Source organism: Chiloscyllium punctatum, chromosome 9, assembly GCF_047496795.1.
Source record: "Chiloscyllium punctatum isolate Juve2018m chromosome 9, sChiPun1.3, whole genome shotgun sequence".
Lineage (NCBI taxonomy): Eukaryota > Metazoa > Chordata > Chondrichthyes > Orectolobiformes > Hemiscylliidae > Chiloscyllium > Chiloscyllium punctatum.
In genome coordinates, this window is record NC_092747.1 from 110718618 (window position 1) to 110743081 (window position 24464).

General features: G+C 39.9%; 1 protein-coding gene across 1 annotated transcript in view; it reads left to right on the plus strand.

Annotated features, from left to right (window-relative positions):
* Positions 1-24464, plus strand: part of pcca (propionyl-CoA carboxylase subunit alpha) — a 372170-nt gene that overhangs the window by 197537 nt on the left and 150169 nt on the right. Inside the window, exons 17-18 of the mRNA XM_072578057.1 lie at positions 11242-11352; positions 14870-14975. Of these exons, the coding sequence (XP_072434158.1) occupies positions 11242-11352; positions 14870-14975 (217 nt within the window). The remainder of the gene's footprint in view (positions 1-11241; positions 11353-14869; positions 14976-24464) is intronic.

Consider the following 24464-nt stretch of genomic DNA (forward strand, 5'->3'; position numbering starts at 1 on the left):
GGTGTAAATCCCAGGAATGTAGAAGAAGGATGTGACATATCAAAGTCTTTTGAGGATGGGTTTTTTAAGGTGTCTGGGACTGTGTAGTTGGGGGTGTGTGAGGTATCTGTGGAGTTTGTTAAATTGTTGCTCTGGAGTTAGACTTTGTGTTTGCAAGTCTAATTTTTTCTGAGTGACTATTTTACTTAATTCCATCAGCACCCTCCAAAGCCTATGATCTTATTGAAGACTTTCAGTGTGTTCCACACTTAGAGGAACTGCCCAGCAGGCAATTATGTTGGAACTCATTCCAGTGGGGGATTCATGTACAACTCTTATACTTGTATACCGACCAGCAGAAAATCTTGGCCAATACTTTTCTCATGAATCACTTTTAATAAAAAGGCAGCCCTTGATTAATTTCTGGTGGGAATGAAACCCCGGCCTTCTGGTTCAGAGATAGGGACACTGCCACTGTAACACAAGATCCTTGATTCCCCAGTATATGTTTAGTTCAAATGCAGCACTTTCTTACTTGCTAATTTCTCCTTTGATAATTTACAGTTATTAGCATTTGTGTGACTCTGCCGTGTCTGTCATGGATCAGCTTTAACACCTGGAACTACGCAGGCTGCAGTTGGCAATGCAGATAAAAGCAAATTTTGGAAATGAGGTTGGAAAAATCACAGATTAAATAGGTCTTCAGTGGATAATGAAAAGACTTATTTGATCAAGTAAATAATGTAATCAGGAATCTGAATGCAGCGTTGGCATGCATAACCAAGGAGATTTAATTAGTCTGTAAGCTTCTGTTGCCACTTGGTTCTTGTATCAAAGGAAAATCAACAACTTCAATCCCTGATTTAAAGACAATTATAAATCTTCCCGCATCTCTTTTACTTTGTAATGGAAGCAAATGGAGAAATGTTGCTGTAAATTGAGAGCAATCCGAGCCCTAAAGTATTTCACAGAACTTGCATGATAGAATCAGTCCAGTTGGTCTATCTGGTCTGCGTTAATGTTTTTGCTCTGCATGGGCCTTTCCGATATCTCACCCTATCAGCAAATCCTTCTATTCCTTTTCATTCTATACGTTTGTCCTGGTTGCCTTGAAATGCAACAATGCATTCTCAATTACTCCATGTGGAAATAAGTTCTGTATTCTAACCACTCTTTAGGTAAAAATGTTTCATCTAAATTCTTTATTGGATTAGCAGTGGCTATCTTACATTTGCAACTACATTAGGTTGTGTCCCCACAAGTGGACACACCTTTCATACATCTACTCCATCAAACCCCGTCATCAACTTAGTAACCTCTATTGGCTTGCCCTTTGGGCTTCACTTTTCTTGAGAAAAGACTGCACTTGAAAAATCTTTCTTGATAAATCTCTCATCTCAGTACTGGTGTTATCTTGATTGTTTGGTATGAAAATCTGAATTGCATTTTCATTGATTAATATTTTGAAATTAGGATCTCATGAAACACATTAAAGATGAAAAACTATTAACGTTGAGAAAAGATCTGTTTGCTTTTAAAATTCTAATCAAGCATTCTAAAGAATTTTCAGATTTTCACATTTATGAATGAAAGAAGCAAGCAGCAGACAGAAACAAAGTTGTGGTAAACAGATGTTTTTTGGACTGGATGGAGTTGGAAACAGTAGCTGCCCAGGTTTCAGTATTAAGACCATTGCCATTTTTGAAGTAATGATCTCTGCTTGTGGGCAGTGGTACAGAGCGGAATTTCAAAATCTGCAGAGTACATGAAACTTGGAAATGTTGTGGATGGTAAGGAAGGCAATAATAGATACAAGTATCATGAAACAAAAGACAGACCTGGTGGAATGAATCGATACAATGCAAATGATGTTCAGTCTGAAAAATGTGAAATCATATATTTTGGTAGGAAGAATGGGGAGAAATATTACATGCTTACGACTCTATGCTTAATGATAGAATTTTAAAAGAGATGCAAAAAGAGGGACATCGGGTGTTGCATATGCGCAAATCTGTGAAGGTGGAAAGAGAGGTTCACAAAAGTGTTTGTAAAGGATGTGGAATCCTGGGTTTTATAAATAGAGACAGAGAATAGTACAAAGTCAGGAAGTTGTTCTAGTCAGGCCCTTATTGCAGCATTGTGTATAGTCCTGCGCACTACCTATGGAGATTTTCAAAGGGTACAGAAGAGATTTATGGAAATAGCACCATGGATGTGTTCCCAGCTAGTTTTATATCCATTCTGGTATTTACATTTTGGGAAGGATGTTCAGCCTTTAGAGAGGGTTCTGAGGAGGTCGATAGAATGGCATTCCTCAGGAATTCTACATGTCGTCATTGTGCAGACCAAATCACTTCACTAAGCAAATTGAGGGACTGTAGATTGTGATTGAAAGATTTGAATATTCAGGAAAATTGATTGCAATCATGAGGAGAGAACTGCAGCTATCCTGAGTGGGAGATCTGAAGCAGAATCTTTTATATTTGAATTGATGTCAAGCAAGGCTGCCCACAGCACTGATCTATCTGACAGTGGCTACTCACCACATGAAAATCAACTGCCCTCTGGCGTTTGCATTCAGTACTGTCTAGATGGAAAGCTGTTTGCCTCAAGTTGTCTCCATGCCAAAACAAAACTGACTACCGTAGACGAACATGACCTTGAATATGGGATGGCTGCTGCCTGTATGGACCAGATTTGAAACCACTCTTAATCTCTTCAATTCTGCATACAAGGAACTCAGCCTGTCCTTGAAGGTTGCCAAAACAAAACTCATATACCAACCTATATCTAATCAGCCAAAAATGTTGAAGAGGAGACTTTGGAATGTTGAGCACTTCGTATATATCAGCAGCCAGTTATATATAAAGACCATCGTTGACAAGTAAATCCAACAAAGGTTCAACTGTGCTAGCTCAGCTTTCTACAAACTTTGGTATTTAGTCTTTGACAGCAAAAACTTCTGTAAGTATGCAGATATCATAGTTGACATCACCACAGTCCTTTACTGCAGTGAGAAATAGACTTTGTTTCAGTGATGCACAGAGTGCGAAAGAAATGCTTGCAGCAATACCCCTCCTTCCAAATTCAGTAGGAGGACCATCAAGGAACATAGGAAGGGGAGTAGGCCCATGGAGCCTGTGCTATCATTTACTGAGATCATGGCTGATCCATGTCCTAAATCCATATACCTGCCTCAGGTTCTGACATTCACTTAATCTATCAATATTCTTTTGTATTTTTATGCTATAATTGACATTGACTACAGTGTGGCCTAATAACTATTGTGAATGATTGAGGCCCTGACACAGATCCTTGTGGGACACCAGTAGTCATTTCCTGCCAATTTGAGTACCTAACTAATATCCTTACTTTCTGCAAATGATCACGCAACTAATTTCTCAATCATATCAGTAATTGGCCATCAATCTCGTGGGATTTTACCTGACTTAATATTCTCTTATGTGGGACTTTATCAAATGCTTTCTGGAAGTCCATGAAGACAACATTCATAGACATATCAGTTCCACAAGCAGTCAGGCATAACTTCTGAAAACTTTGGTGGACTGGAGTTTGTGTTGCAATAGCTGGACACTGTCTCTGCTAACCATCTCCTGTTTTCTCAACTCTCAAATGGCCGATGAATGCTTTGACAATGGCATTGACATTTCCAACAAGGAGTTGTTCAGCATGGCAACAGTTTGTCCATCAAGTTCCAATATCTTAATGATGAGGCAGAATGGTGACAGCGAAGGAAAGCAAGGGATGAAAACCCTACATTCACATCCCACTATCTTGTGAGACATTCTGCCCCATATGCCTAAGGATCTGCATGTCAACAATAAACCTGGTCAATCACTTGAAGGCCCATAGCAGAACCTTGAGAACCTGAGTAGGTGTCATCATCAGATTGAAGGACAGCCGAAAATTGTGAGAGAGATGAGAGAGTTCAGTTTTATGGAGAGACTGGAGAAGATGGCATTGATATCCTTGGAGCAGAAAGATTTAGGAGAATTGTATGTTATTATGCAGGGTTTTGATGAAATAAATAAAGAGAAATGGTTTCTACCATAGGAACATAGGAGCAAAAGTAAGCCATTCAAATACTCAAGCCTGCATCTGTCATTCCAGATGATAGCTGATCACCAACATCAGTGCCAGTTTCCTGTACTATCCCAGTATCATCGGATCATAGATAGAGGCCATGTCACCCATCAGTTCTGTGCAGAACCTCTAAGAGCATCCCAGCCTATCCTTGTAACCCCAATTTACCATGGCTAATCCACCTAGTCTGTACATCTCTGGACATTATAGGACAATGCAACATAGCCAAACCACCTAACCTGCACATCTCTGGACTGTGGGAGGAACCTGAAGCACCCAGAGGAAAGCCAAAGAATCACAAGGAGAATGTACAAACTCCACACAGACAGTCACCTAAGGTTGGAGTTGAACCTGGGTTCCTGTCACTGTGAGGCAGCAGTGCTAATCACTTGATCTTATTATTGTTGAGAAACCCATCAATCTCAATCTTGAACATACTCAATGACTGAGCTTCCCTGTATCTTTGGTGTAGAAATTTCCAATGGTTTACTATCCTCTGAATGAAGAAATTCCACCTCTGTTCAGTCCTAAATGTTTTGTCCCTTATTCGCAGACTCTGTCCCCTGATTCTCAATGTCCGTCCAGCTAGAGGGAGCATTATTTCTGTATTTATCCTATCAAACAGTTTCAGAATTTTGGAAGTTTCATTAAATTTCCTTTCATTCTACTGAACTGTAGAGAATACAGGCCCAGTCTCCTCAAAGGGCAGTTTGCCACTCCACCCATATTATATTCCATATGCCATGGTTCTTGCCCACTTACTCAGGCTGTCTATTTACTCCTCTTTGCATTAGCCTCATGATATACATCTCTATATGGTTTTGTCTCATTTGTAAATTTGGAAATATTACATTTGATCTCTATATCCAAATCATTGGTATAGACTGTGAGCAGTACTGATACTTGGGTACCTCACTAGTCACAGCCTGCCAACTTGAGAATGATCTATTTATTCCTACTCTGTTTACTCCCTGTTAATCTATCGTCAAACCATATCATTATATTATCCCTATCTCATGAGCTCTAATTTTGTTTGTTAGTCTCCTGTGTGGAACTTTATTAAAAGTCTTATAAAAATATAAACAATACTTCCACTGACTCGCCCTTAGCTACTTTACCAGTAACATTCTGAAATAAAACAAACAGGTTTGTCAGACATGATTTTCCCTTCAAATGCACGTTTAGTTTGCCAAATCAGATTATTATTTTTAAAGTGTTCAGTTTTCGCATCCATTATAACAGATGCTATTTTGTCTTCCTAACTGCTGATGTAAGGCTACTACAGCTATAGTTTCCCATTTTCTTTCTTGTTACCTTTGCAACCTTCCAATCTTTAGGGTCGCCAGAGAAGAAGGTTACCTCAGATTACAACAGGATCTTGATCAGATGGGCCACTGAGCAGAGAAGTGGCAGATGGAGTTTAATTTAGACAAATGCGAGGTTCTGCATTTTGGGAAAGCAACTCATAGTAAGACTTAATGGTAAGGTCCTAGGGAGAGTTGCTGAACAAAGAGACCTTGGAGTGCAGGTTCATAGCTCCTTGAAAGTGGAGTCACAGGTAGCTAGGCTAGTGAAGAAGGCGTTTGGTATGCTTTCCTCTATTGCTCAGAGTAGTGAGTACAGGAGTTGGGAGGTCATGTTGTGGCTGTACAGGACATTGGTTAGGTCACTGTTGGAATATTGCGTGCAATTCTGGTCTCAGGGTTCAGAAAAGATTGACAAGGATGTTGCCAGGGTTGGAGGATTTGAGCTGTAGGGAGAGGTTGAATAGGCTGGGGCTGTTTTCCCTGGAGTGTCAGAGGCTGAGGGGTGACCTTATAGAGGTTTACAAAATCATAGATAGGATAAATAGACAAATAGTCTCCCCTCCCCTGGGGTGGGGGACTCCAGAACTAGAGGGCATAGGTTTAGGATGAGAGGGGTAAGATATAAAGAGACCTAAGGGGCAACTTTTACACACAGAGGGTGGTACGTGTATGGAATGAGCTGCCAAAGGAAGTGGTGAAGGCTGGTACAATTGCAACATTTAAAAGGCATCTGGATGGGTTTGTGAATAGGAAGGGTTTAGATGAATATGGGCAAAGTGCTGGCAAATGGGACTAGATGAGATTAGGATATCTGGTTGGCATGGATGAGTTGGACCAAAGGATCTGCTTCTGTGCTTTACATGTCTCTGACTGTCCCAGAATTGGCAAATTTAGCAAGATGACCACCAATGCATCCTCTATCTCTACAGCTACCTTTCAGCACTCTGGGGCGTAGATCAACAGAATTCTTGGATTTACCAACCTAGAGTCTCATTATTTTCTCTAATAGTACTTTTTTGCTTGTCATAATTTCTTTTGTTTCCTTTTTCTCACTAGTTTGTTGGATCTTTAAAACGTCTGGGAAATTTCTTGTATCGTTCTCCACAAGTACAGACTAAAGTAATTATTTAACCAGTCTGCCATTTCCCTATTTTCTATTATTTATTCTCCTGTCTCTGCCGAAAATGGACTCACTTCGTCTTTGCTAATTTTTTTTTCTTTTTACGTATCTGTAGAATATTTTTCAGTCCTTTTCTTGTTTTTCTTTTATATTTTGTTCTCCATTTCTTATCAGTTTTCTGGTCTTCCTTGGCTGAATTCTGAAATGTTCCCATTCCTCTAGTTTACTACTTTCATTTCAGCAACTTTATAAATCTCCCCTTCTGAATGAATACTGTATCTAACTTCCTCTGTTGGGTACAGTTCACTCAGTTTGGATTTATGTGCCTTACGGAATGTATGTTTATTATAATTCTTTAAATACTTAGGCATAGCCTGTCTACCATCATACCAGCAGGAGGTTCAGTAACTAGAGGACACAGGTTTGCGGTATGGCAACTGAACCAGAAAGCTGAGTTGTACATGCAATTTTTAAAATTTGCTGATGGGATGTAGTCATCACTGGCTAGGATACATTTATTGCCTGAGAGGATGTGGAGGTGGTGGTTCACTATAATTTGACCACACTATGGGGAAAGAGCAGGGATTATTAAGACTAATGGAAAAGCTCTTTCGAAGATGTGTCACAGGCACAATGGGGTGAATGGCCATATATTGTGTTGCACCGTGCTTTGAGTTTAGGTTTAGCCAAAGTCAAATAGTTTTTGCCATCTTATCAACATTGTTAGCCTTGGCACTGCTTTGGTGTAACATTCCTTAATTTGTGTTACAGATGAAAAGTGAAAATTCTAGCTAATGTTACTTTATTTGCCAACCAAATGGTTTGAAAAACTCCATACTAGATTTAATGAAGGGAACGGAGATATTGGCCACTGGCTAGAGAGTCATCAGGTCCCTGTGCCACTCAGGCACTTAAGTGGAATGCAATGACCCTTCCCTAGAGGTCAATGTCCCACCAGCCTAGAGTCATGCCAGTCAGTGTCAGGGGGTAGGTGATGGCTTCTGTGGCAATGATCGCTGAATGCAGATGAGTAATGGTAGGAGGGATATTAATGAAGTGGGAGTTATGGGAATGGGGGAATTCCACTTCCCAATGCAGACTACCTTGATCGGGCACCACATGTTTTTGAACAAGGAGTCTCTGCTAGCATGAAGGCTTTCCCACCACAGATCTCTGACTTGGACAAAGAAGTGGAAAGGTGGGTTAGTAAGTTTGCTGTTGACACGAAGGTTGGTAGAATGCTGGATAGTCTGGAGGGCTGTTGTAGATTGCAATGGGACATTGATAGGATGCAAAACTGGGCTGATAAGTGGCTAATGGAGTTCAATCTGGAAAAGTGTAAAGTGATTCATTTTGGAAGGTCGAATTTGAACGTAGAATACAGGGTTAAAAGCAGGATTCTTGGCAGCGTGGAGAAACAGAGGGATCTTCGGGTCTATGTCCCTAGATCCCTCAAAGGTGCCATCCAAGTTGATAAAGTTATTAAGAAGGCATATGGTGTGTTGGGTTTCGTTAGCAGGGGGATTGAGTTTAAGAACTTCAAGGTCATGCTGCAGCTAGATAGAGCCCTGGTTCAGCCACACTTGGAATATTGTGTTCAGTTCTGGTCGCCTCATTATAGGGAAGATGTTGAAGCTTTAGAGAGGATGCAGATGAGATTTGCCAGGATGTTGCATCGACTGGAGGACATGTCTTTTGAAGAAAGGTTGAGGGAGCTTTTCTCATTGGAGCGAAGAAGGGTGAGAGGCGACTTGATAGAGGTGTACAAGATGATGAGAGGCATAGATAGAGTGAATAGATAGAGACTTTTTCCCATGGCAGAAATGGCATGTGATTACAAGGGGGCATAATTTTGAGATAATTGGAGGGAGGTTTACACAGAGACTGCTGGGTGCGTGGAATGCACTACCAGCAGTGGTAGTAGAGTCAGATACATTAGGGACAATTAAGCGACTCTTGGATAGGCGCATGGATGATAGTAAAATGAAGAGTATGTAGGTTAGTTTGATCTTAGAGGAGGATAAAAGGTCGGCACAACATCGAGGGCTGAAGGCCCTGTACTGTGCTGTACTGTTCTATGTGATCCTTGTGCTCTCTACATGGTGACCCTTTGACTGCCATTGGGTAAATACCTACAGTGGAGGAGGTACTTTGTTGAACATCAGTTGCCAGCTACGCAACTTGAGGGCTTTCCCCTCATAGATCTATTGGGTTGGAAATGGGAAGTGGCAGAGTGCCCACCTTCTGCCAACCTGCCTGATTAAGAACCTCCCGCACCATCAAATGCCCCATGGACGGGATATTTAATTCTTCTGACTTTATTGAAGGAAGCAGTCCTTGAGGAGGTTGTCTTTAGATTGTGTGAACATTTTTCATCAAGGATTGTAATACTTGATTCTCGCATAATGTAGTTACAATACTCTGATAAACTCTGTGCTTTTTTATTATTAATGTTTAAAATCAATTTTGAGCATTCAGAATGATTTAATTAGCCTGGTGCTATGAGCCCAGGATGGAGTTCAGATCTGAATTTCAGCACAACAGCATTAAAGCAACCAAAGAAAGCCTTCATCAAATATTTGCTGCAATTCAATATTTATCTTAAAATAATTAGGGTAAATACAAATTGACATGGGCAATCTGATTTGATTAATGATTCAGAAGTAAACCAGGTACTGTCAGAATAAAAGAAAATAGAGAATGGGCTCCTTGCCAGCTGTATTTTTGATTAAAACAGGAGCATTTGAAAGTGAAAGTATAACGCAAGTGCAAAGGTGATGGGATTTGGTGTGAAATAGAATTCTTGCCATCCCACTAAGCATACAGTTGCCATCGCCCCTCTCCCGTCATGACATGAATGCCTTTACCAAATCTTCCCTTAACCTTCTCTTCCGTAAGGTGAACAGCCCCAACTTGTTCAATCTATCAACGTAACTGGAGCAATGTCTAGCTACATAACTCATCCCCAGTACTATCGACTTGACTTTAACCCATTTTTATACTATGGCTTCTGTTACTTTGTGAAAAGCATGAATGTTTTATCATTATGTTGTTCTTGTATAACATAATTGAACATTTAAAAAAATTGAGATGTGGATATCTTGTCATGATAGTATTTTGCTGATGTGCCAGATAATTTACTTTGTTAGCATATGCTGTAATAGTGGCATTGGTTTCACTAACTCTGCTTTGTCCAGATCAGTTACCTTTAGCATGTTATAGCTGTAAACACAAGGATGCGAATGCACCCACTCAGTGATTGTGGTCTGCATGGCCTAGATGAACAGAAAGGTCCGTTTCCATGCTATATCACTCTTTGACATATCGGGATCAACGTAAATTCCAGTATTTGTTGTGCATCGACCCTCCAATCATGCTACTTTGCATCCTTGACCTAGAGGTCTATTGTTGTGAGTTTGGAGATACTTAAGTGGTCCCATCTGAAGGTAGATATTGCTGGAGTCTTGCTTGGAATTGATGTCAAAAAATGTCACATTGAAAGAAATTTTCTGGAATTTTAGCACCAAGTTTGGTTAAATGCAAAGAAAGTCTGTTCTTTTGCTTTTAACTACTGCACTATAGGATTGAAAATAAGCATAGCTTTGGCCTCTGTTTGATCCTGTTAGTGTGTGGCTAATGTCCTGGCAGTGTTTTGGTAGCAGCAGGTAGTCAGGAGAAGGCAGCTTGTGGGTCATCATTCTTCAGCCTGGCAGTTTTTCACACACAGATGTAGACCTCGTGAACTTTGAAGGAGGTCAAATATGAACCTCACATTCAACACTTGTGACATGCACTCAGTTGAAGCAAAAGCAAATTGGCTTGCCTGCACTTTTTTTCCCCTCAAACGCAGCCGAGCTGTAACATAAAACCATTTTTCTTTCCTTTTATGAAGCTTCCTTCAGGTTGGATTTAAAATTTAGAAATACCTTAACTGCAACTGTTTGATTTACATGTTTTGCTCTCCTGTGCATTATTTCATGATAGGCATTCAACTATGGGACTGAGCCCTTTGATGAGATCATTGAATTCTTTTCAACTAAAGCTATAAAATTACAGGCTTAAATGTATTTATTGATTAATGTGGTGAAAGTGATTTATTCATTTAGGTTCAAAGACTCACCCCTGTTTAATTTTAATATTGTGCATATAGCAGAGATTCTTGTTATTATAAACATCGACGCTGATTTAGAGACCAGCCGTGATCCTGTTGAATGGTGGAGCAGAATCACGGGGCAGATTCTTACCTCTGAGTTGCTTATGCTCCAAGACACTTTACATCCAATGCAAAGTACTTTTATGATGTTCTGTCACTGTTGTGATCTAGGAAGATGACAGCTAATTTGTTCACAGCAATGTTCCAAACAATGATATGATGATAACCATTATCTTCTATAATGTTGGTTGATGGGTTAACACTGGCCAAGTTACCAGGGATAGTTCCCCTGCCGTCCTTCAAAATAGGCCATTTTACATCCATCTAAAAGGACAGATGGTTTCTCTGTTTAATAACTCACTGCATTTCTGGGAAATTTATTTTAAGCATGTTCATGCCGTCAAGATTTTGAAAATGGTTGTAAATAATATTAGCCTTGTGTTTGAAAGAGACATGTGTTTCTAGTGACCCATGTATTGGATAAATACTTGGATTAGAAGGAAAAGCATAATGATTCTAGTGATACATAATTGTACAATCACCATTTTTTTTTTAACATGTTGCATTCCAATTTCCAGGAGTGACTCATAACATTCCACTACTTCGCGAAGTTATCATCCATCCACAATTTGTGAAAGGAGACATCACCACTAATTTCCTCCCAGAGGTCTATCCAGATGGTTTCAAAGGTCTGTATCTGTGGATTTAATAAAGAAAAGACAGTTGTCAGAATCATAGAACATTGAACAGTTCAGCACCGTAGAGGCCCTTCACCCCTTGATGTTGTGTCAGCCTGTTGAGCTACTCTAAGATCAGACTAAGTTACTTACCCTTCATTGTACTATCTTCCATGTGCCTACCAAAGAGTCGCATAAAAGTCCCTAATGAATCTGACTCTACTACCACTGCTGGCAGTGCACTCCATACACCCAACACTCTCTGTGTAAAGAACCTACCCCTGAATCTCCCCTAAACTTTCCTCCAATTATTTTAAAATTATGCCATCTTGTGATAGACATGGGAAAAAGTCTCTGGATATCCACTCTATCTATGCCGCTCAACATCTTGTATACCTCTATCAAGTCACCTCCGATGTTTTTTCACTCCATTGAGAAAAGCCCTATTTCCCTCAACCTTTCTTCATAAGACATGCCCTCGGTCCAGGCAGTATCCTAGTAAGTCTAGTCTGCACCCTCTCTAAAGCTTCCACATTTTTCCTATAATGAGGTAATTAGAACTGAACACAATATTCCAAATGTGGTCTAACCAGGCCTCTATAGAGCTGCAGCATAATCTCATGGCTCTTAAACTCAATCCTCCTGCTAATGAAAGCCAACACACCATACACCTTTTTAACGACCGTATCAACTTGAGTGGCAACTTTGAGGGATCTATGGACATGGACCCCAAGATCCCTCCCCACTGCCAAGAATCCTGCCTGCACCATTTGCTGCTTGTGATGTCTTGTTTCTATCTGCACATTGTTAGTAACATTACCTTTGGTTGACATCCTTAAATGGTCACAGGAGGCATGATAAGCGTAATGTGGATGGTCCATCAGGTCTATTAAAACAGAAATGTCCTGTTCATTCTGCTTGCCCAAAGTAATTTTTACATAGATAATTTTCATCTTCTAATTGTTTTATGTGATTTTTGGGGAGAAGCTGTAAATACAGGACTGGAATATCTGTGATGCTGTCAATGGCCTTTACAGAGTCATTCAGTGTTGGAAGCCACTGCAGCTTGGGCAAGGTACAAATGGCTGTTGAGACTGGTTTAGAAGTTGGTATTATCTTTAGAAGGAAAGAAGAAGGTTGGAAGGGCAGAACCATATCCTGGTAATGTAATCCTTCAGGAACATTAAAAAGAGAAAGAGATAGCAAGGATATGCTGACGAGTGAGAAGAAAAATGGGATATGTTGATCGACCAGTTGTGTTGACTGGCTTGTTTCTGTGCTGTATAAAGAAAATAGGACTTCAGAACGGGGGGAGGCCAATCACCTTTCGAGTCCGTTCTGCCACTTCGTAGAATCATAGTTGATCTAGTGGTCTCTTCAAGCTAACTGGTCTGACCCCAGCTATTGCATTTGAAGATCACTTCATATATTGCAAGTAGAAAGTGGCTGCATATAATTGAATGCAGACATAAATTCATGAATAATAATGTTTTTCTGATAGCAATTGGAAACTCTCGCTGACGTCTTAAATTTATTTTGGAAGCTGGGAGCTCTGCTCACAGAGGACTGACTTATTTCGTAATGTGGCTGTTACTGAAAATGATGGACACAATGGAAACTCATTCCTGTCACCGTTTGCTTGGTGTTAGTCATTTTGAATTAAGATTTCCAATTTCATGTCAGATTTAGTTACTTTTAAAGAGTTATTTGGAAGTTTCAGTTCAATCAGTGAAAGTCACCTGTATTCTGAACAATTCTTCGAACAAAATGTAACCGCTTTCTCTCTTTCTTCTTGTTGTTCCATCTTGTATTACTTGTTAGGGAAGCAACCGTAAGTGAATTCAAAGCTGTACATCAAACTCCAGAAACTTGAGATAAAAGTAAAATACTGGGGAAAGCAAAATACTTACTGGAAATCTGAAATGCACACAGCAAATGCTGGAGAAACTCAGCAGGTCTGGCAGCATTTGTGGAGAGGGAAACAGAGCCAACATTTCAAGTTTGGTGTGATTCCTCCAGAGTGCATGATATTGGACACAAAATGTCAACTCGGTTTCTCACTCCACAGATGATGCCAGAGCAGCTGAGTTTCGCCAGCATTCTCTGTGCTTCTTCCAGGAAGCTAAGACAGCAACACTGTTTGATTAAATAGTATTGTATAACTCCTTGAATTAAACAGAATTTTGTAATTTATGCAGTTTTTTTTTGTTGTTGCTTCTTGTAGGAAGAAAGAAACAGCAGGAAGCTGTTCAGCACCTCAAACCCGTTCTGCACTTAAACTAGATCATATTTGATGTTGTATCTTAATTCCTTTTCCCTCCTTGCATCTGTAACTCTTAATTTCATTGACCAACAAAAAAAAGCTATCAATTGCATTTTAAAAATTTTAAATTGACTCACAGCTTGAACAATTTTTGGGAGAGACAGATCCTAGACTTCCTTTGTTCCCAGCATGACTTTCCAGTTGCTCCACTCTAACTTGAAGGTTATGTCCCACTGTTCTAAATTTACTCCTTCCCCTTCCCATCCTCCATCTCCCCTGGAAATAGTTTTTCTCTATCAACCTACCAAAGCCTTTAATCATCTTAACACTTGAATTATATCATTTTTAATCTTCAACACTTGAAGGAATACAAACCTACCAACCTCCAGTTTTCTCTGCTTTGATAGTCTGCATAAGATCCAGCTTTTATCTTAAAGAAAATATTTTACTGAAACCAAAGCCGTAACACAATATAATGAATTGTTTCACAAACAGAAACTGCTGGGGAAACTCAGCAGGTCTGGCAGCATTTGTGGATAGAAAGCAGAGTTAACGTTTCAAGTCTGGTGGCTTTTCATCGGGACTCTTTCTCCAGCAATTTCTGTTTTTGTTTCAGATCTTCAGCATCTCCAACTCTTTGTTTTAGTAGCGTGTATTATTTTCTATTGTAAAAGCTGAAAGAATTGTGGATGCTGTAAATCAGATACACAAACAGAAATTGCTGAAAAAGCTCAGCAGGTAACTAACTTTTCTCCTCCTGAAAATGTTTGTTACCTTGGTGAGGCTGAATGCCTGCAGAAATTGAAATGAGTTTGAGATTACAAACTTAAACCCAGCCCTCAAATATTTAAATAGCTAGGTCAGCTAGCTAAGTCAATGTTAATGTTTTAGGTTGAGTGACCCTTCCTTCTGAGGAAAGGTCACTCAATCTGAAACATTAACTCTGGTTTGCCTCCACAGATGCTGCCTGCTCTGCTGAGCTTTTCCAGAAATTTCTATTTTTGTTTTCTATTGTGTTGTGTTGTGTTGTGATACAAATTACCAATGAGATGATATTTTAAGAGAGAAATTGTGAACCTTCTTACCACATGAAGGAGAATAACATTAATGCATCTAAGGGGACGCTGGATAAACACTTGAGGGAGAAAACTTTTGCGTATAGGGTTAGAAGACAGGGTGGGAGGACTCAAGGATAATATGAGCCATATAGTCTGTTTCTGGCTGCATGTTCGATGTAATTTTATGTAAAACCTTTTAACCCAACAGGACATATGTTGTCACATTCTGAGCACAAGGAACTGCTAGCCACTGCTGGATCCATTTATGTCGCTGCTTTGCTGAGGGCTCAGAGATTTCTTGAAAATTCTACAAGGTGAGGAATCTTTGCCTGTAGGCTGTACACTATGATTCACACACCCAGACTGAAATTTAAGAGAAATCCATCTTTCTTGCATATTGGAGAGGTCATTGTTTTAGCAAATGGGTATAATTTATCACTTAGGAGTGGAATAATCACCCAGAATAAACTAGTTTTCATTTATTAACTCTGATGTCTGCATCATAAGGGAGAAAGGAATGGGCTGGGAAGAAGAGATGGAATATGTTGCAAGAAGGCCTTTGCTGAGAATAAGTATCACCATGATTCAGTGAAGGACAGTTTCTGTACTGTGAAATTTGAAATGATTCCATATAAATTGGAGGTGAATGAGGAAAAATTAATCCCCTTTCCCCTATTCTACAATACACTTAGAATATTATACTGATGGCTGAATATTTTGGAATCTGTTTATGATCAGTAATTAATTGATTTGAGTGTCTGCTGCTTGTATGGTAGCTCCCTTATATGGAATAAATGCACTGATGAACAGCTGTTGATGTAATATTCAGTATACCATTGAATTATTACAGTATGACTGTTTTCCCCATTATGTCAAGTTACAGTAGTGAAGGGCAAGGTGGTGAAAAATTTCTTGATTTTAAAGTAAATATAGTTCAAGTGAAGCCCTAAATGAGTTTTTTGCTTCTGTCTTTACGAAAGAAACGAACTTTGTAGTGAATGAAACCTTTGAAGAGCAAGTGTGCATGCTGGAATGGATAGAGAAAGGAGAAGCTGATGTGCTGAAAATTTTGTCAAACATTAAGATTGACAAGTCGCTGGGCCCGGACCAGATTTGTCCTCGGCTGCTTTGGGAAACGAGAAATGCAATTGCTTCGCCACTTGCGAAGATCTTTGCATCCTCGCTCTCCACTGGAGTCGTACCTGAGGACTGGAGAGAGGCAAATGTAATTCCTCTCTTCAAGAAAGGAAATAGGGAAATCCCCGGCAATTACAGACTAGTAAGTCTCATGTCTGTCGTCTGCAAGGTGTTAGAAAGGATTCTGAGGGATAGGATTTATGACCATCTGGAAGAGCATGGCTTGATTAAATGCAGTCAACACGGCTTTGTGATGGGCAGGTCATGCCTCACAAACCTTATGGAGTTCTTTGAGGATGTGACTAGAAAAGTTGTTGATGAGGGTCAAGCTGTGGATGTGGTGTATATGGACTTCAGCAAGGCATTTGATAAGGGTTCCCATGGTAGGCTCATTCAGAAGGTCAGGAGGAATGGGATACAGGGGAACTTAGCTGTCTGGATACAGAATTGGCTGGCCAACAGAAGACAGTGAGTGGTAGTAGAAGGAAAATATTCTGCCTGGAAGTCTGTGGTGAGTGGTGTTCCACAGGGCTCTGTCCTTGGGCCTCTACTGTTTGTAATTTTTATTAATGACTTGGATAAGGGGATTAAAGGATGGGTCAGCAAGTTTGCAGATGACACAAAGGTTGGAGGTGTCGTTGACAGTATAGAGTGCTGTTATAGGCTGCAGCGGGACATTGACAGGATGCAGAGATGGGCTGAGAGGTGGCAGATGGTGTTCAACCTGGATAAAATGCGAGGTGATGCATTTTGGAAGGTCGAATTGGAAAGCTGAGTACAGGATTAAGGATAGGATTCTTGGCAGTGTGGAGGAACAGAGGGATCTTGGGGTGCAGGTACATAGATCCCTTAAAATGGCCACCCAAGTGGACAGGGTTGTTAAGAAAGCATATGGTGTTTTGGCTTTCATTAACAGGTGGATTGAGTTTAAGAGTCGTGAGATCTTGTTGCAGCTTTATAAAACTTTGGTTAGACCGCACTTGGAACACTGCGTCCAGTTCTGGTCGCCCTATTATAGGAAAGGTGTGGATGCTTTGGAGAGGGTTCAGAGGAGGTTTACCAGGATGCTGCCTTGACTGGAGGGCTTATCTTATGAAGAGAGGTTGACTGAGCTCGGACTTTTTTCATTGGAGAAAAGGAGGAGGAAGGAGACCTAATTGAGATATACAAGATAATGAGAGGCATAGATAGAGTCGATAGCCAGAGACTATTTCCCAGGGCAGAAGTGACTAACACGAGGGGTCATAGTTTTAAGCTGGTTGGAGGAAAGTATAGAGGGGATGTCAGAGGCGGGTTCTTTACACAGAGAGTTGTGAGAGCACGGAATGTGTTACCAGCAGCAGTTGTGGAAGCAAGGCCACTGGGGACATTTAAGAGACTACTGGACACGCATATGGTCACAGAAATTTGAGGTGCATACATGAGGATCAGTGGTCGGCCCAACATCGTGGGCTGAAGGGCCTGTTCTGTGCTGTACTATTCTATGTTCTAAATTAATGCATGCTGTGGAGTGGTTTTATAGTAAAATGTATTAGTCATTAGGTTGTAATCATGGTTACACAGAAGTTTACAATATGGAAACAGGCTATTTGGCTCAACTAGTCTATGCTACACTTTATTCTTCATACCGACTTCCTTCCACCCCACTTCATCTCACGTGTTTATCCAGTTTCCCCTTAAATGCATCTGTGCCAATTGCCTCATGATTTAGAGAGTTCTATTTGAGTAAAGGGTTTTCTCCTGCATTTCCAGTTGAATTTATTCACGGAGCTTTGATGGTGATCTTACCTCCCGGCTGGAGAACTGGCGGGAGGACAGTCTTACCTGTGTTGTGAAGGGCTCACTGAATAGTGTCTGTCAACCAGTTGATGGCCATAGACATGCCTTCCTCAGGATTAAGGATCTCAGGTGCCTTAGTAAAGCTGAATTGAATTTCATTCTTATGAAGCATTAGTGTAATTTATACACTCGGTGTATACTGCTCAAGCAGCATTACTTTACAAAAACTGCAAGCAAATGAATGTTGTTGGATATTAAAAATCGTAAACTTTATTTTGACCAGTTAAGACAAAACAATGTGCTTGACTAACCAGAAGTGAAGCTTTGGATAACTTTTTTTAGGGTAACATTGGATGTTATGTCAGAGTCACTTTAACAAAAAAAAATCTGCACAAAATGTGAGCGACTATTAGGATTCCTCCCTGACAGGAAGAAAAGTCCTTGCTTTAATATGTTCTGTGAAGAATCATGCATGGTCTGCATTTAGTATGCACTTAAATCCCAGGCAGGACTCAACCCATGAGCCTTCTGGTTTTTGCAAGACAAAAATTTTCTTCAGATTGAAATTGTAAAGCAGTGACCAACATACAGAAGCAATCGACACACATGTCTCTCAGGAAATTGTTCTGGATGATTGACAATTGCCTCATTGTCAGACTCAATTCCACTTTCTTTGTTTGATTTTTCATCCTACCACAAACTGAGTTTCATTGTCAAAGGCCTGCTTCACAGAGAAGAAAAAAACCCACTGAATTCCTTCAGAAAAAGGAAAGACTTGAATGTTCAGGTCGGGGAAGGAATCTTGTATGTTGTTCTAACCGAACCTTAAAGAATGGCACTCATGAGAACAGAAACAGTCTCATTCTTTGCAGAATGCTAAAAATTTGATGCTATAATTCTGAAATTGAATAGAGGGAATTAAGTGAAGGTTGCAGAACTCTGCTGGTATACAACATTGAAGAATGTTTGCACTTTACCAGGTTAGCTACTAAACTAACATAAATGTTTTGCTTCATATCGTGCAGTTTCTCAGGCTTCTTTTTTCTTCAAGCCAAGAGTATTCAGAATATTTGTTGCATCATTCGGGATTCTGAGTAATTATCTAATAAATATTGCTTTTCTAATTGTGTGCGTGGAGCTCCAGCAATGGCTCAGAGTTTTTCAGGGAATAGCTTAAATATATAGAACAGAAGGACCCACGATTGACCTGTGGCCTGTTCTGAACTAGCTGATCTCAGCAGGCAACTGGATGGGCCATGCAGGTGACCTCAGTAGCATATAATCTAACTTGCATCAAGTTCCATTCACCCAATCCCCCTCTCCGCCTACTGACCTGCATTGACTTCTACTTTGGCAACACCTTGAATTTGTGTTCACCCTTCCATGGCTTTTATCCCTCCCAGTTCATGTAATTTCCTCCAACCCTATAAGCCTCTGACATCTCTGTGCTTTTTGTGATTCCATCCTCTTTCATATCCCCAGTCTTTATCATAATTATCATTGGTGGTCACATGCTGAGACCCTGAAATCTGGCATTCTCTTCCTAAGGAGAAAGTGAGGACAGCAGATGCTGGAGATCACAGTCAAGAGTGTGTTGCTGGAAAAGCACAGTAGGTCAGGCAGCATCTGAGGAGCCGGAGAATTGATGTTTCAGGCATAACCCCTTCATCGGGAATCAGGAATCTGTGCCTTCCTACATCTCACTCCTTCTTTAAGAAGCTCCTTAAAATTTTCCTGTTGCTTAAATGTTTGAAATTTGTCCTGATAAAGGTTGAATGTCCAAATCCAATTCTGTGAAAACCATATAATTTTTGAGATTATTTAGTATTCAATTAAATAAATTTCAGATCCATTATCCAAATATTGGGTCAATTCAGCAAGGCACTAGTTCTTGGTGGTGTGCCAGATGAGTCATCAACTTAGCCACTTTGTTTATAGTAGTATGCCAGTCTAGTTCTTTTACTCTGAGCAGATTCAAATAACCCTCAAACCAATCCAATCTGCACCTTCAAATTCTGCTGCGATCTAAATCTGAGGATGTCTAATTTTGGATGTCCAGCAAGTACTGTCTCATGTTCCTCAGTACCAAATTTAATCAGATTGCCCACCTTTGAGGTACCTTTGTACTGTGCTAAAAGATTTTGTATGAGTGTAAATATCTGTTGTTTTGGAAAGGAGAAAATTGGCTAAGGTTTATATACATGAATGTTGACTGTCAAAATTTGAGGGAAGTGCGTGTGAGTGCTCTGTGTGGTTGGCTAGCTTGCTGGCACTCAGTCAAGATGCACACGTGAAAACAGGCCCCTTGTATGTAATTGTGTATTGCAGGCAGGAGGGTGGAAATGTATGTGAAATTGAGCTTTTCTTGCCAATGTGTAGCTGTGAATTACAAAATCAGCACAATACATTTTGGAAGTCTTGCTTTTCTTGAAACTCAACTATAATTTTATTGAGGTCGTCATGAGACCTTTTGACAATACCCTGGAGATTGTCTGATTTTAAGCAATCAGTATTCACTTTTAATAACTTGGCCATGTGAGTGGAAGGCCGATGATTTGTTTGCTATGCTGCTTGCGTTGGTGAATTGGAAAGGGAAAGCAGAGTAATTCTCCAGGTGTGGCTATATTAGAAATATCTCATGGGTCTACTAATGTCATGTTTATGTTTCTAAAACCAATTGCCTGCAGCACTTCCTATGCATTACTTGTTTTGGCTGAAATGCGTATTTTTCTAGGTTTTGTGTGGGTTGTACCCTTTTCCAGTTTCCACTTGCATTATCGCTTACATGATGCACAGGAATTGGATTTATTGAATACTTGCCTCATGCAATGGAGGTAGAGGCATTGTCACATAATTTGCATTTTTTTGCAAACTTGGCTGGCACATAAAGCTTTAGTCACTTGTGTAAGTTAATGGAGAGCTCCGTGCATTCGTTCAAACAATCTCCAGCATGAGTTTTTACCTTCATGACAGGCAGGGAGCAATATTGAAGAGAGAGAGAAGGGGGTAAGCAATGCCATTATTGCATTGTCCTGGATTTTGTGATGATAATCATATTGACCTAGTTATTGTTTACCATCATTACTCTTCTGAAACGCTCAGCAACTCCAGTTGAGTGCGGAAACATAGGGTGTGTTGCCAGCACCACAGGGTGTCAACATTAAAATAACAGCGATGGCATGAAGCTGCTGATAATTTTGGCTAAATCCAGCTATCTGCTCTACGTTTTGCTGGCTTCTGTCCTCACACTTTGCTGCTGACTGCTGCCACTCCTTCCCCATCACACACCCCCATTTTTTCATGTTGGTTGCTGTCTGTTTTCGCTGCTGGACTCTGCCCAGCAGCCCCCCCCCCCCCACCCCCCCCACCCCAAACACACACACACACACACACACCCCTAACTGTTGGCCATATCCCTCGCTGCCTGACCTATGGTAGGGCGAAGCAGCCAGGGGGCAACACACACACACCCTTGACTTTTGGCCATATCCCTCGCTGCCTGACCCGTAGTAGGGCGAAGCAGCCAGGGGGGCACCACGAGTACTTGCTGAGCTCACCTATGGGCCAGTGGTTTTCTAATTCAATATAGGAGCACCTCTTGCAAGGATGGTTTCACAGTGCAGTTCCTTTCATGTAATATAACTACACATTGACAAATTAGTTCTGTCATTCTATACTGCCCATGAAGTAACATTCAGGTGTTTGACTGCAGAGCTATCTTTCCATGCATGTGTGGTCGCTATGGCACTTTGTAAGAGCATTGAGAACAAACAACCATGTGCAAAAACAGAAGTCATTGTCTATCATTTTATGCTCTACTATGGGGTGCATTATTGAACTTCCATTTACAATCAAATAGAAGTTACTGACTGAAGAAGAAATTGGTCTTTTTACACTCCTAGCCTTGTTGTAAAAGCCCTGGAAAAAAATATTGTGTCAGTTGATACATAATTGGGTTTTTAACAGCATATTAAGTTTATAATTACTGCTGAACAGCATCATTGGCCCAGAAAGCTTTTTTGCAGACTGTCATATTTCTCCATTTTGTTTCAGAAAAAATCAAATACTTAGTTTTATTTAAGTAAATTTGTTTCTGATATTATCAGCTTCTGCCTTAATCCCATGTGTATGCCCTTACTTATTTCACTCCCTGTAAAACTTAGCTAAAAATGAAGGGTAATCAGTATATTTAACTCTCTAACTTAAGTCTCTGTGAATACTTCATTGGCTGCATGATGCATGCCTGAAGACCACCTCCACTTGGTGACATTCAGGAAAAGTGAAACCCACACCATGGACTTCACTTGATCTTTGCCGCTAGTCTTCTTCGAAGTCAGTAGTGAGCGCTATTGCATTGTCACTGATGGCAGAACTCAGGCCAATGTTTACAGTTGTAAGTTTATTGTTCCTGGGAAAGAAATTCCTGCTGGAGCTGTGCTTGTGTGTCACTTTAATTCCTTCTGTTCATCTCTTATTTTGCTTCCACCGTGCTCCACTTTGTATGCCTCATGGTTGTATTTAGCTGTTTGCCTTTTTGCAGCTCTTCAGTCTCATCTTTCTGCAAGTTGCTTTTTCCATCCATCTCCTTTCTGTCTCTGCTTCTCCTACAATACGTTACTGCCTTACCAATTGTGCAATTGGATGCGTCCTTCTCTTTAAAGAAATTCAAAATAACAACAAAAATAAAGAAGTGGGTTGACATTTTTTGATTAGGCTCTTCTAGACTCAATACTGAGTTAAACAGTTCTTCTGACCCTTTCCTTTTGGTAATGATTTTGCTTTTCCTATTTGCACCTGCTCTGAGCCAGTAATTTGTTTCTTTACTTGAGACATTACCATCTTGTTTTGACTTGCATTATAATCTTTTTTCCTTTTGAATATCTGATTCCTTCATGCAAACCTTCCCTTTCCTCCTGCAGTACTTGCTTAACATACAATGTTTCACTAATTTTTCACATTCTGTCGGAAGATCATATTACTGTTAGTTCTTGTCATCTCATATCAGATGGTGCCTGACCTGCCGAATATCTCCAGAATTTTCTGTTTCATTTCAAATTTCCAGTATCGACAATATTTTGCTTCTGTAGAGAGCTGATTGGTTAGAAATTGGTGATGAGCATGGAGAACGTGTTGATAACCTCTTTGATGTATAAAGGAATCTTGAGGGCCAGGACGTAGGCTGGGCGATGCTGGGGGTTATTGAAGTTCAAAAGATTAGAGTAGAATGTCTCGGATCTGTGATGTTCATCTGTCGCAGACTAAATGGTGTTCCTGTTGCCACAATAGATCATTAAGCCTGACTTCCTGCTTTGTTTGGGTGAGAGAGAAAAAAATATGATTGAGCATCTCCTTTGTAGCAAGCAGTATTCTGAAATCAGGGATATGAAAATAGGAGACAGTGAGATGTCTGTTGGAGACACAATTGAAAGGGGGATGAGTTCTGGCGTTTGAATAGGATCAGCAATGACTGGACCTGTGAAGAGATGAAGATTACCCAAAGGAGCACTGCTAAATGGAGGCGCTGAAGGATCCCAGTCAGAGGTGGCATGTAAGTAGGATTTTTATGAGAAAGAAAGGCTATTCTATGTGGAAGTGGCACATCATGATCTTGAGAAAATGGAAGAGTGTTGTTTCAATAGTGCCTTTCTTGACCTCATGATATACAGGTTCTAAAGAAAGTTCATTGTAGTGTAGGAAACATGGAAGCCAATTTCACGCAGCCAGCTCCCGGAAAGGTAATGACCACGTAATCAATTTTAATAATTTTGTTTGAGGAATAAATATTCACCAGAGAGAATGTTTCTTTAAAATAGTTGCATGGGATCTTTTTTAATACACTGAGAGCATCAGTTTGTAGAGGGTCAATTATATTGTAGATTTCTTAATGAGGTAACAGCTACTCTGGCTTATATGACCAGGATAGAGTTAATGTCCAAGATAATCATGATTTCATTCAAAGCAGATCAGGCTTGAGGGGCCAAATGGTCAATTCCTGTATTTATTTGTTAGGTTTTTATGTTTTCTTTATTGGGGATTTGAAAAGAAGATCAATTGAATTGGAACTCTGTTTTTAATACTTAATTTGAGTGTACTCTGTGGAATATTTTCTGTAACCATGAAATTTGTTTAAAGTGTTGGTGATATGCAATGTGTGTTTACAAAACATTCGTGTTTGTTACTTCTCTCCAAATCTCTCTTTTTTTAAGATATTTATTAAAACTTAGCTGTTTCACCAAACTTTTTGCCAAGTTTGAAGTTACATTTTGTTTGATCATGCATCAGTGAAGTGCTTGGGACATTTTACTGTTAAAAATGTAATTTGAATGCAAGCTGTAGTATGATTTACATTAAGAAGATGCCTATTAGACTGTGAGAGTTACTGCTTCACTTTGACTAGTAAATTTAAAATTCAAAAAAGAGAATGCTGGAGAGTTTTGCTCATCTGATAGCATCTGAGGAGAGAGAGAAAGAGTTAATGTTTTGAGTACAGTATGATTCTTCTTAACTATGTTTCTCTCTCCACAGATGCTGCCAGATCTGCTGAGTTTCTCCAGTATTCTCTGTGTTTCCTTCAGATTTTCAGCATCCATAGTATTTTGCTTTCACTACATTTAAAATTAATTTGATATGAGTTATTGTCAGGTGAAGGACTTTTTCAGATATAATTTCACATATTTCATTGAACTTTGCAAAGATGCAATGTAGTTAGACTGTAAAGAATAGATTATTATTGCATTAAAGGCACTACTTAAATACAAGTTGTTTGCAGTGTTATTACTGCTTGGAAACTTAAAATAATGACCAAACAGTTCTTGAGGTGAGATTTATTTCGATGAATAAGATCAGAATTGTGAGCTTCCCCAGGAAGTGATGTAGTGACCCTTTGG